At 53.3% G+C, this 13,747-nt stretch overlaps 1 protein-coding gene across 5 annotated transcripts in view; it reads right to left on the minus strand.

The window, feature by feature from the left end:
* SLC13A5 (solute carrier family 13 member 5) overlaps positions 1–11,745 on the minus strand; it is a 28,624-nt gene extending 16,879 nt beyond the window's left edge. Inside the window, exons 1-6 of one of the 5 annotated variants that reach the window (XR_012425185.1) lie at positions 11,611–11,745; positions 5,263–5,391; positions 4,878–5,014; positions 2,114–2,292; positions 1,205–1,373; positions 753–1,118 (exon numbers count right to left, since the gene is read on the minus strand). Coding sequence is in view for 3 of the 5 variants with exons in the window: in XM_005582676.4 (XP_005582733.1) it covers positions 1,205–1,373; positions 2,114–2,292; positions 4,878–5,014; positions 5,263–5,391; positions 11,611–11,712 (716 nt within the window). In the remaining 2 variants the exon portion in view is untranslated. Of the gene's footprint in view, positions 1–752; positions 1,119–1,204; positions 1,374–2,113; positions 2,293–4,877; positions 5,015–5,262; positions 5,392–11,610 lie in introns of those variants that run through there. The other 4 variants (XM_065532643.1, XM_005582676.4, XM_074018409.1 and 1 more) reach the window with 4 other exon arrangements.
* Between the last annotated feature and the right edge of the window lie 2,002 nt (positions 11,746–13,747).

Consider the following 13,747-nt stretch of genomic DNA (forward strand, 5'->3'; position numbering starts at 1 on the left):
TGACTGATAGCTCTGGGGATCCACAGAGCCCTCAGCAATCTCACCCTGTGGGTTTCTGCAAAGGATAGTCCCCCCACTTAGCAAAGCAAATCTCAAAAGCTTCCCAGAGTGGAGGCTGGAGGAGGGCCACTTCCGCCGCAGGCCCAGTCTCCTATTGGCCGCCCCTTTTAGCTCAAGAGTGTCAAAGCAGACGCAGAGCTTTCCCCACTCAGCCCAGACAGGCTGCTCTTCCCAAAGAAAGTTACTGGAGAACTGTAAGGATATCATTACAGAAAACACTCCCAAAATTAAAACAAACGGGTTGTTGAACCTCAAGTTTCTGCCCAGCCAGGCTCCAGACCTGTCCTTTCCACCTCTCAGCTCCTGCACCCACTGCCCTCCCCACCCCTGTCCAGGCTCCTGTCTACAAAGGATGGCACCACCTTATTTTTGTTCCTGCCCACTGCAATTAGTACATACCTCAATTAATACGTTTATTTACCAGACGTGCCTGGAAGCCCCAGGCACCTTGCTACCCTCAACAGACCATGACTACCGCGCGGCAGGGTCCAGGTTTCTCTCCCTCTTGTGATCCCGGCCCCACCCAGCAGAAGGCCAGGCACAGAAATGGGGTCCTCATGGCCTGCATCCCTTTGTGGCCAAGGCTAGAAAGTTCCAAACCACCCCATGGTTCACCTGTCACCTCAAAGGCAATCAGTGGGACTATAAGGAAGCAGTGAGGCAGTGAACGACCCAACCCCAGCCCTTCATACCATCTGTAGACCTCAGATATCACGGCACCATCACCATTAGCCACCAAAGGCAGTGAGCCAAGGGAGTGGTGGGGAGTCTTTTAGAGGTGTCTGTTTTCTACAAGTTTCAACCAAGGACCCAGCGTCTGGAAGTACATTGTCATCTGCCATGCCTTTAGCTCAGCGTTCAATCCACACTCGCTCTCTGAGCCAGAATCCCTGAGCCCAGGGGAGGTGGTGGGTCTTGCGTCATAGCAGAAAGCAGACTTGGATGTTGGCTCCCCTGGCATCAGTAGGGGTGCCAGGACACAGAGGCTGGATGGGGCCACATCTTTCCACCCCTGCCAGGCTCCCAGGCCAGGTCTGGCTGCCCCGAGCTCCAGGACTCTGCGGAGGAGCAGAGAGAGATGGGCAGGTCCCTCCAGCCCCGGTACCCACTTTGTAGTCCCCAGAAGGTGTGACCAAGGACTCACTCGTTCATCTGGCCCAGGAGCACCACGTTGGGTCCCGTCCCGGTCAGGGTGGCAGTTCCCCCGATGCTGGCCGCGTAGCAGATGCACAGGGTCATGGCCTTGCACAACCTATTCCAGTCTTGGTCCTCCTGCTGCCCCAGAGCGGGGCCTTCAAAAACCACTTGGCTCCCTGTGGTGGGCACAGCGCTGTCAGCTGAGCCGGTCTTGGGGGCTGCCTGCCCAGCCCCGGCTCCTGACTCTGCTGCTGACCTGAGGATTGGGAGATCCCAGCTCTGCTGATTTAGCTGCCCCAATGGGCTCCATAAGAGTTGTTGGCAGGGATGTGACCAATTCCTCTCTGTAAGCCCCAGGACCTTGCCCTGGGTCTGGCAATCAGGCCGTCAGCCACAGACCCTGAGTCTACTGCTCTGGGCTGGGGATGGTAAGGGGACATGGCAGACGGCATGGCAGATGCTGACTTGCCTCCCTCAGCTTGGCACCTAGCAGAGAAGCAAGCATGGGACACCAAGTCCAAGACCTATGGGAGCAGAGAGCGGAAGGATTTGAGCTGCTCGAGGAGGTCAGAGAAGGCCTCCTTGAGGATGAGCAGGAGTAGCAAGGAGTGAGGGGCACCCGTAAGTGCTCGCAAGATGCCCGAATGAATAATCAGGTGAACGCACTGATTTCTGCAACTGATGGGAACCAAGAGTGGGGCTTTGTTCAAAGCTCTATTAAAGGATCTAACTTTTATGCAATAATCCCCTTCCTAAAACTTACGACAACAGTAGTTTCTATTTTTTTTTTCTCTATGCGTGTTTAAAGGAGGGTTCCAGGAAGCAGACAGGGAGAAGGGGGTGGCCAAAGCATGTGCCAGCAGAGGGAGGGGAAGGCTGCTGTTGTGGCCTGGCAGTGCCCTGGCCAGGGGCTCACCTGGCAGCTCACTGGCCTTGCCCTTGTCCACCAGCTCCAGGCCGGCCTCGGTGGCTGCGCTCGTGGCTTCCATCTGCTGCAATATGGCCTCCACAATGGGCACCATCATGGCCGTGGTTGCCGTGTTACTGATCCACATGGACAGGAAGGCGGTGACGCCCATAAAGCCCAGCATCAACCTGCAGAGGAGGGGCAGGGAGGAAAGCCAGAGAATCCCCACCCCACCCCCATACTTCCTAGGAAGCAGCTGGGGACTGGGTCCACCCCTGCAGGGATGCACAGGTGTTGAGGCCAATTCAAGATCGGATATTTGAATAGGGATGACAGTTTGAGAGCCTCCCCTCCCTCCCTCCTTCCCTTCTTTGCCTCCTCCATTCCTCTCTCCCTCCCGCCTCTCCCACACACATTCCTGATGTCTACTCTGCTTGCTTCTGGGGTTACCAAGAGGCCTCAGATCCAGTCGTGGTTGTAAGGAGCACCTCTGCCCCACCATCTAGCAGGGGAAGCCCAGGCAACCAGATGGTGCCAACTCAATATGAGCTTGCCCTGGGGTATGCCGGAATACCCCTACGTGCAGGCAGCCCCAGCTTCCCACTTCTGGCTAGGAAATTCCCACCCACTCCCAAACCCTGCCTCACCTCTCAGAAGTTCAGAAGGGCTAAGCAGAGTAGGGGTAAGGTGAGCTGGGGAGGGAGCTTGGGAAAGTGTGACTCTTCTCCCGCTGCCACTCCCTCCCCACCATCTCCCCTCCGCCCCCGCATATACACTTTGACCCCTCCATGCTGCAGTGGAACTGATCACACAAACAGTATTCAGAAAATACACTCCCTTTGCTTATAACCCCTGCTCCCTTCTCTGCCGTCTATCAGGAAGACTCCTCATGGTCCTTCAGAGCCTGCCCAAGCAACGTCCCTCGCCCGGGACCACCCTCTCAGTGTGCGCCAGGTGGGGCTGGTCTGGCCATTCTCAATCCTCCCGCTTACTCTCATCATCGCTGCGCTGGGTTCAAAGCACCTGTTTCCACGTCTGCTCTCTCCTTAGGCTGTGAGTAGGGCAGGGCCTGACTCTGCTCTGTGGCTCCACACGCCCCAGCTAGGGGCAGAAGGAGCTTGACTACTCTCAGCCTGCGGGCCCTGTTGCAGCCAGGCTCCTCCTCAGGGCTCCTAGTTCACCCGGGGGTAGGAGCAGGGGCAGGGGTAGGAGCCTGAAGGGACCTAGAAGCTGTTCTGCACCAGGGCCCAAGCTGCTGTCCTCATAGGCGGACATTATGGACCCATAAAAAAAAAAAAAAAAAAGCCTGGGACCCAGGCTAGGAGGAGGGGGAGAGTTTGCATGAATGGAGTTGTCTGAGAAGAACCACGGCTTCTACATGCTATTTCAAGGCACCAAGGGTGCCTCACATACAGGTGACCCGCAGGACAGCCAGTGCCTTGGACAACTGGAGACCGTGCTCAGAGGAGCCGGGTGGCAGGAAGGAGAGAGAAGCATGTATGAACTTGGGTTTGGAAGTAGAAGCTCTCCAACGTGCTCCAGAATGAACCCCACTGGAGTGGCCTCCCACCCAAGCTGGCCACTCAAGGGGGCCAAGAAAAAGAATTCTGAGGGCCCCGAGGTCCACTTTCCTGGGGTCTCTCGTTTCTAGAAAATACGACGGCTTTCGATTTGACGCTAAACCAGTCACTAGAAGGAATCAATGCCAGGATGTGTAACAGAGATCAGAGAGCCACAAAGCCCCCTGCTCAGGGGAGTCTGAGGCACCCAGGGAGCCCCGGGCATGGGTCGCCCGCAGGGCAGGCCAGTGTCTGTGTGTGCTCGGGGTCTAGCGCAGCCCCCGGCACGGGGGCGCCTCAGGAGGAATTTACCGTGAACTGACCAGGAGCTGACTCCCAAGGGCTGGGCCTGGGACATGGCATCATTAAGGGGACACATTGCCTCAAAAGGAAGATGTGCCCTGAGTTTCTGATTAGAGAGGACACAGACCTTATCAGAGAAGCTGGGTCCAATCCCCGTGTGTCCATGAGCAAATCACTTTACCCCTCTCTGCCTCCAATTCCTCATCCACAGAATGTGGGCGGTAAGAAGAATACTCAGCTGTCAGAGTTGTGAGAATTAAATGAGGCAATGAATAAGCTTCTGGCATCATGCCTGGGGCCTTGTAGACACTCAATATACGCATTATGATCATGATTGATTATGGCTATGATTATGGTTATATTGACTCCATGGCTTGGCTGGAAATGGCCAGCTAGATTGGCAGGGGAGATCTTGAAAATGGAGAGAGAAGCTGGGGTACTGAGTGATGTCAGGGAGATAAATTAAGAAGCTTCTTTGCAGTGGAAATAGATGCTCCAGCTTGGAGAGAGGACCTTTCTGTTTCCCCATGAGCTGGGTGGTTGAGCCACTTCTGGCCTGCTTCCCCTACCCCATCAGACACAGCTTGATCCAGCCTCTATCCAATTTGTTCCCTGTGGAACCCTGCAGCTAGCTGCCTCCCCCAGGAAGCCTTCCAAGCCTGCAAGGACTCTTGCTGACCCACCTCCTCTGGATTCAGAGGACCCTTACTTACTGCTGCTCACCGTGTGCCACCACCACGCATGCATCTGGTCTCTCCAGCTAAAGCTACAATGCGTCCCACCCAGCCAAGTCCAGGTAAGCCCATGGCCAGCCCTCACCAGTGGGCGGCCCGGTCTGTGCCACCCTCCACCCCCTTGCAGCCCTGGGGCTCATGCAGAGCCACGTGGCAAGAGAGAGAAGGCGTAATTACTGTGCAGGCTTGGCCCCCACCCAGAGGAGCGTGCGCAGGGCTATCCTCTTGTGCAGGTTCCAGCGCTCCACAGCCACGGCCACGATGAGGCCGCCCAGGAACAGCATGTTGGTGTCCTTCATGTACTGGACACACACCTGGAGCGTGGCACGAAGGCCCCATCAGGGCTGCCCCTTGCCACACACTAGAGCCACCCAAGTCCCAGATGCTGACTTCAGGGACCGCTTGGAGTGGGGATGCAGGCCCGAGTGGTGTCTCCCTGCCAGGGAGAACCCACAATGGAGGTTTTCCGGTCACCCCCAGGCCTGTGCGGCTCACAGAGAGGACCACAGAAAAAGACAAGGGGAGAACCAGGAAGTCACCAGGATCCCCTCGGTCTGCTTACCTGCTTGGAGTCCAGAATCTGGAAGAGTGGGAAAAGCAAGACAGGCATGAGAGAGGTGACAGCCAGAGGGATGACTTCTGTGCACCAGTAAATGGCCATGAGGATGATGACGTAGGCGCACCTGACAAACTGAAGAGACAGTCCTGAGGCTTCGGCATGTGGCCGCCTCACTCTCCCCACCCCCGGAACCCTCCGGACGGCAGCTGGCGTGGATTGTCAAGACACAGGGGTGATCTCAGAGGGAATCCACTCAAAGTCATCCTGTTCCCCAGCCCTAGTCAGCACAGCTTTCCGGGGTCAGGCTGGGGAGGCAGGCATAGGATCTATCCTCAAAGGACTCCTGCCCCATTCCCACCCCTCGTCCCTGCCTCCCTCCTTTCCAGAGGTGTGGTTCTAGGCACGTTCTTTGATCTTCTCAAACCTTGGATTAGCTACCTCTCAAAAGAAAAGATCAAGAATAGGACAAGGAAGAAAAGGGAAAAGGAGGAGAAGGAGGAGGAAGGGATAGAAGAAAGAGAGGAAGGGGGACAGAGGAGGAAGAAAAGAAAGGAAGAAGAGGAGAAGGAAGAGAAGATTAAAATATCTGTTACTTTGGTTTTTTTTTTTAAGATGGAGTTTTGCTCTTGCCACCTAAGAGGCCATTATTCTAAGAGAAGTGACTCAGGAATGGAAAGCCAAATAAGCATGTTCTCACTTATAAGTGGGAGCTAAACTATGGGTACCCAAAGGTATATAGCGTGGTAGAATGGATACTGGAGACTTAGAAGCAGGGAGGGTGGGAGGGGAGTGAGGGATTGAAAAACTACATATTGGGCACCACATACACTACTTGAGTGATGGGTGCACTAAAATCTCAGACTTCACCACTATACAATTCATCCATGTAACCAAAAACTACATGTACCCCTAAAGCTATTGAAATAAAAATAATAATTATTATATAATAAAACTAGCCACCTCCCTAGGTTGTTTTATCTTTCATTGGCTTTTTTTTTTTTTTTTTTTTTTTTTTAATGAGACAGAGTTTCAATCCTATTGCCCAGGCTGGAGTGCAACGGCACGGTCTCAGCTCACTGCAACCTCCACCTCCCGGGTTCAAGCGATTCTCCTGCCTCCGCCTCTGGAGTTGGCATTACAGACGTGCGCCACCACACCAGGCTAATTTTTGTATTTTTAGTAGAGACGGGGTTTTGCCATGTTGGTCAGGCTGATCTTGAACTCTTGACCTCATGATCCGCCCACCTCAGTCTCCCAAAGTGCTGGGATTACAGGCGTGAGCCATTACGCCCAACCTCAGAGTTCCTTCTTAGATGTCTCCCTGCACCCCCTCCACAGTCTGGTTTGCGCCCTTCTTCTAAGTACCCTCCCCAGCCATTAGTATATGGGGTTGTCACTGTTTCCTCAACTGTCCTTCTACCACCACAACCAGTGCGTGACTTGAGAGCACAAACAGCACAGTGAGTCCTCACGTAACATCGTTGATTGGTTTTTGGAAACTGCAATGTGTAAGCGAAACAACGTAAGCCAATATTCCCATAGGCAAATTGCTAGAAACAACAGTTAAATTTCTATAGCATATTTCTGGTCACAAAAACATCACGGAGATCCTAAATAAGGACCAAAACACTTCCAATATTAAACACGGAAAGGAATGTGAGCTATACATATGCTTAAGAAACATTAATAGAAACAAGTTAGATAATTATCCAGTTACGGCAGGTCAGGGTCTTGGGTGGCCAGAGCCTGTCCTGGCAGCTCAGGGTACAAGGTAGATACCAGCCCTGGATAAGATGCCATCCCATTGCAGAATGCAGAATGAACGCACACCCACACTCATTCAGATGGGGAGCCTGCAGACACTCTAATTCACCTAACGTGCACAGGTTTGGGATGTGGAAGGAAACCACAGTAGCTGGAGAAAACCAATGCAGACAACGAGGATAACGTGCAAACTCCACACAGACAGTGGCCCCAGCTGGCAATCATTTTCTTTTCTTTCTCTCTCGCTCTTTTTTTTTTTTTTTTTTTTTTTTTTTGAGACAGGGTCTCGCTTTGTTGTCCAGGCGGGAGTGCTGTGGCACAATCACAGCTCACTGCAGCCTCCACCTCCTGGGCTCAAGGGATCCTTCCTTTTCCCTCCTCCTCCCATCAACATTATAATGAAATGATGTTGAATGAATCGACATTATTCAAGAACCTGCTGTATTTGTAGATCACTGTCCTCGGCATCCAGAACAGGTTTAACACTTACGATATCTTTACAAATGCTTATTTATTTATTTATTTATTTTTGAGACAGAGTCTTGCTCTGTCCCCAGGCTGGAGTGCAGTGGTGCGATCTAGGCTCACTGCAGCCTCTGCCTCCCGGGTTCAAGCAATTCTCCTGCCTCAGTCTCCTGAGTAACTGGGATTACAGACAAGTGCCATCACGCCCAGCTAATTTTTGTATTTTTAGTAGAGACGGGATTTCACCATGTTGGCCAGGATGGTCTCCATCTCCTAGCCTGATTATCCACCTGTCTTGGCCTCCCAAAGTGCTGGGATTACAGGTGTGAGCCACCGCACCCGGCCATCTTTGCAAATGCTTATTAAAGGAATCAATAGCATTCATCTGAGTTTAACTCTGACAACGCTGCGGAAGAACAGATGCACCTGTACACAATCCCTGCTTCTCATCACCCAAAAGAGCGTATGGATTATTTGCACGAAACATTGCAGGAAGACTTAGAAATTCTTTGTCGGGGTTGTGTTATCAGCCACAAGAAATACATCTTTTTCAGCATCCCACAAGCAACCCAGGGCACCTCCCTACTGGCAAGGCAGGGTTACTCAGCCTCGGCACACTGACATTTTGGATTAAATGATTCTTTGTTGTGGGGGCTGTGTACTGCAGGATGCTTAGAGCACCGCTGGCTTCCACCTGTGAGATGCCAGTAAGACTGTCTCCATTTGGGACGGCAAAAAATGTCTCTGTACTTTGCCAAAGGTCCCCTGTTGTGGGGCAGGGTGAGGGCAGGAGAAAGGATCAATGCTGGTTGACAGCCACTGAACTAAAGGCGGAACAGCAGCGTCACTGGAAACCCAGGCTTTGACACCAGACAGATATGATTGGCGCCCGCTGTCAGCCACTGTCTGGCCTTTGGCAGCCACTAACTTCTTTGGGCCTTGGTGTCAGGGGTGTACCACTGGGCAGGCCATGAGAATGATCCCCTCCAGGGGCAGACAACGAGAGGGCGCATCGGAGAGAATTTTAAAACAATAATATTAGCTAAACATTAGTTTCCTTCTTACTATCATCAGGTGATAGCAATTCTAAACAATGTCGCTCATAAATTACTCCTCCTGCTCCCAATCCTGGCCCCTATCCCCTCTTGTTTCATGTCTTCATCTGCAAATCGTGGATTTAAAAGTCCTCGTTCTTCCCATATGGCGCACAAAGTCCTCGGTAACTTTTGATTCTCTAAACTTAGAAGCAGTAGGTGGCGTGCGTCACCAGTGTACACTGTGTGCTCCTGGAGGAGTCAAACAGACCAACTAGGAAAGAGGATGAGACACAAGGTTAACTGCCCCCTCACCTCCATGCCACTATTTGGAAGCCCACGAGGTGCCTCATCCCTGAAGTCAACAGGCTTGATCCCCCTAGTCTAGAATGCCTCCACAGTGTCAAGGGAGAGGGCAGGACGGGAAGCAGATGTTAGAAAAGTTTAACACTAACAAGTCAGGGTTTCCTGACACACCACTTAATGAAAAAATGCAGGCAAAACCTACTCTGTGTGTGTGTGTATTTGTGTGTGTGTGTGTGTGTGTGTGTGTGTGTGTGTGTTTGGGAAGAGAGAGAAGAGATTGATTGGTTTCTGGAAAGATGTTCATCAAAATATGAATAACTTATGGGATTTGAGGGTATTTTTATTTTTATTTTATACCTTACAGATTTGTTAAAAAAAACTTTTACATTTTAATAAAATAAATGATACAATAAATTTATCATTTATTGTATTAAATTTTTTTAAATAAAAAAGGACCCAGAGAAAGGATAGAGAAAGTGGAGCAGAGATGAGACCAGGAGGGAGTCCAGGTAGAGACGGGAGAACTGGAGACAGCCGGCGAGAAGAGGGGCCTGGGTGTTGGGAGAGGGTGGCGTGCCCTGGGAGTCACCTCCTGGCAAGGACTGTGTTGCTCAGGCTGCCAAGGTCCTGCCAGCTTCTCACCAGCTTCCCAGCTGCCCTGCCTGTGCTGTGTACCCTCTGGGTTTCCTTGCACAATGGGGTGGCCGTGGAGGGTGGACGCATGGTGACCGAAACAGGCACAAAGGGAAAAAACAAGAAGACAAGGTCCAGGGTCCTCACCCAACCCCGTCAGAAGGAAAGCTCATGAAGGCAGCCTTTGGAAGGACTCTCCCTGGGTTCTTTGCTTCCCCTCCCTGGTCCTCATTCACAGGACAGCTTAATCTCTCTCTCTCTCTCTCTCTCTCTCACACACACACACACACACACACACACTGAGTTGCGGTTTCCAGTTCAGGGTGTGTGTGTGTGCGCTTGTGTGTTTTTGTGTGTGTTTGTGTGTTTTTGTGTGTGTTTGTGTGTCTGTGTGTGTTTTGTGTGTTTGTGTATGTTTGTGTGTGTTTGTGTGTTTTTGTGTGTTTTGTGTGTGCGTTTGTGTCTGTGTGTTTGTGTGTGTGCACGTCTGTGTTTGTGTGTTTTGTGTATTTGTGTGTGTTTTCTGTTTGTGTGTCTGTGTGTGTGTTTGTGTCTGTGTTTGTGTGTTTTGTGTGTTTGTGTGTCTGTGTGTCTGTGTGTTTTGTGTGTGTGTCTGTGTGTGTGTGTGTGTGTGTGTGTGTGTGTGTGAGTGGGGTCTCCTGGGGCAGGAAGGTCAGCCAAGCTACTATAATCATTTCCAGGGAAGGTCACTCCCTACCAGCAGAGGTGAAGTCGCAGCTCTCCTGCCTGGCTCCTTCGCCTGGACAATAACAGCCCCAAACTTCTTGCTACGGAGGAAGTGTGGCTGCTCACAGGTGGTGCGGCAACTGCAGAGCCTCCACAGTTGGATCTGCTGTCCTTGACCCATCCAGGGCCTGTGCTAGGCCCACCCAAGGGCTCCTCCCAGTCTCCCCCTCCCCCATCCTAGGAACCAACCTTAATCCCTTTTGATTCCCAAAGCCTTAAAGTGTCAGAACCAAACCGCCTAGCCCCATTGTACAGATGAGAACACCAAGGCCCAGAGAGCACAGGCACTTGGCTAAGGTCACGCAGATGAGAGAATGGTGGAAGTCCAGTTCTCTTGCAGGTTGGCTTCCTGACACCCCAGTGCACTCCCTTCCTCTAGAGCTCCCCCCAGAGCATCCCCTGAAGAGCTCCTCTGTTTCCCAAACCTGCCTGGGGAGGGGAGCGGGGGAGCTGGAGGTTTCCTGTCTGGGCTGAGAGTGAAAGGGCTGAAAGAAGGAACGAGGAAGGAGCAGCCAGCAGCCACAAAAGGCTTCAAAGGGCTCGGGCCTCTGCCAAACTGGCTGTGCACAGCCCAGTGGAGCCTGCCCCCACCCTGCGGCCAAGGCCATTCATTCTCTGTCTCCCTCACAGAAGCATTAGGAGACTAGGGCCTGGGAGGAAGCTTCCCTGCGACTCCAGGTCCTGCCACCCAAGGCGTGAGCTCTGGGAATGTGTCCCGCCTCCTGCTACAGCCCCAGCAGGCAGCAGGCAAAGCAGGCCAACCCCGACCTGCCTGCAGCCTGGGGCAGGATTAGGAATCAGATGTGGCGCTCCAGGTTGGAAGAAATGTGGATCACAGATAGAGACACTAAGGCCCAAGGAAGGACCAGAGAGTGGCAAAGACAGCGCAGGATCCACGTGGGTGATGATTTTTTTCCTGTAGGTCCCTCCTGACGGCGGAAGTCACCTACAGCTTGAAGTCTTCTTTGGCGAAGGGAAAAGACAGGAGAGAGAGAGGGAAAGGCAAGCTCCCAGGTTCCCTGTTGGCGCAGGTGGCATTCTGGGAGGAAACGGGGTTATGCACTGTGGGGAGATTGAATTCGGAGCCAGGGACTGAGCCTAAGGCTGGGATCTGTGTGACTGAGATCTGTGCTCACTTCGAGGTTTCTGTGCTTGCCTGGACGGCTCTTGCGCCCTGGGATCTGTAAACCCCAAGGGTGGTGCGCCCTGGGGTCGCCATGCCCCTCGGATTCTTTACAGGGCACCTCCCATCTGGCACCTGGAGCTCCTGAGTGCGCGCGCCCCGGGAGAGCTGTGCCCCCCGTGAAATCCGTGTGCTCCAGCTCAGGGCTCCCGGATTCGGTGCCCCTTAGTGGGCACCGGGCGCCCGGTGTCCGAAGGGCTGCCTGGAGGTGCAACTGACCTTGGCGGGCATCAGAATGACGAGTGGCAGCAGCAGGAGCGGGGTGACGAACAAGATCACGAAGGACTTGAACTTGGAGACATAGCTCAGCGCCGAGGCCATCGCGCGGGAGGGAGACTGGCGGGCGAGACGAGTGAGGGGCAGCTAGAAGCGCCGCGGGCTTAAGAAGGGGCCGCAGTCCCTGGGGATTGGGGAGGGGGCGGTGACAACTCCGCCCCGCACGGGGGCACCTCCCCACGGCCCTGGGGCGGGGCCACCCCTCGGGGTCGGTGGGACGCGCCTGCCCCCAGTTCTGCCACCCGGCGGCGGCGGGAGGCGTCTTTGGACTCTAACGCTTCGGGCCAGCCCTCTAGGGGCAGCCTGGGCCCTACCACCTCGCGCTCTCCAAGCCTCTGCTGCGCTACCCGGGCAGAGGTGCGTCCCGGGGCTGCCAAGCGGGGCGTGTTTAGGTCACTGGTGCTACCCGCTTTGGCGTGAGGCGCCCTCCCGCGTCCGCACCTGCTCTTTCCTGGGCTCTGAAGGGTCCCGGATGAAAATCTCTGCAGGCCTCTGGGTCTCTCAGGTCCATCTCCCCGATCTCCCTCTCCTTTCCATCTCCTTACTTCCGCCCCAACCATGTCTCTCCGGGAGGTGTCCCCGCACGCCCCGCGCCCTCTGCACCGCGGGCCTCGTTTCCCGGTCTCCCTGGCTTCCTCGCCACATACGCCCCGCTCTGGGTGCAGGACCCCCTTTCCCCGCTCGCACTCTCTGCCCCTGAGCTCCTGGGCGATCGCAGAGGGAGGCCAGGCCACTGTCCTCCGCGGTCCCAGGGGCTCTCGCGCTCCAGTGGACACTGCGCCCCGCGGACACCCGGCGGGCAGATGCGGACGCGCGTCTTGGAGGGGCCCCACCGAGCCCCAGCAGCCACAGCTGCCCACCCGACCCAGGTCAGAGGGAAACGGAGGTCTAGAGAGGAAGGGACACAATTAAGGCGACACTGAGACAGTCGCCCATGTATTCAGCCCGCCAGGCAACAGACGGGTACTGAGCACCTCTTCTCCGCGACGCCCTGTTTTGGGCACTGCAGACACACGGATGCAAAGACATCCCCACCTCTGTGATTTTCTTCTTTCCTCTCTTCTGCCTGCCTCTCACTCTGCAGCTTCCCTTCGGGGAGTCTCTTCCATGCTGGTGGCTTAACCACAGCCTGCTCCTTAGTGATTACCATCCTGTGCCTTCAACCCAGCCATGATGCCAGAGTCCCAGATTTCCGTATGTCCAACCTTCCGCAGACTGGAGGTGTCTGGGGCTGAAAATTCAACACATCCTGAATCAAGCTCATGAGTTCCTTTCTGTGACCTGCATCCAAGGACATGCATTCCCCCAAGCCCATCCGTAATTGCCCTCCTCCTGTCCTCCTCTCTTTGTGATTCTCATTTATATAGCCCTAGGTTTTCCCGCCTTTCCTCTTGTCCCCAGGGCACTTCGCACAATTTGTACCTCTTATATTTATTGGTGTAACTTTTTTTTTTACTTTTTATTTTTTTAAGTGTTATTTCATTTTTCATTGACAAATCATTGCCTATATTTACAGGGTACCATGTGATTTTTCAATATATGTATAATTGTGGTGTGTTCAAATCAGGCTAATGAGCATATTTATCACTCAAATATTTATCATTTCTCTTGTTTTTTTGTTTGTTTGTTTGAGGCAGAGTTTTGCTCTTGTCACCCAGGCTGGAGTGCAGTGGCCCGATCTTGGCTCACTACAACCTCTGCCTCCCAGGTTCAAGTGAATCTCCTGCCTCAGCCTCCCAAGTAGCTGGGATTACAGACATGCTCCACCATGCCTGGCTAATTTTTTTTATTTTTAGTAGAAACGGGGTTTTACCATGTTAGCCAGGCTGGTCTCGAACTCCTGACCTCAGGTGATCCACCCATCTCAGTCTCCCAAAGTACTAGGATTACAGGTGTGAGCCACCGCACCTGGCCCAAATATTTGTCATTTCTTTGCGGTGAGAATATTTAAAATATCTTGTAGCTATTTTAAAATACATGATACATTATTATGATGTATTTTCTATTTACTGTCTGTTTTATTCATCACCACCTGTCTAGCTAGTGCCTTTCCCAGTACCTAATCCAGGGTGTGCACTCA

The sequence above is a fragment of the Macaca fascicularis genome, chromosome 16 (genome assembly GCF_037993035.2).
Source record: "Macaca fascicularis isolate 582-1 chromosome 16, T2T-MFA8v1.1".
Classification (NCBI taxonomy): domain Eukaryota; kingdom Metazoa; phylum Chordata; class Mammalia; order Primates; family Cercopithecidae; genus Macaca; species Macaca fascicularis.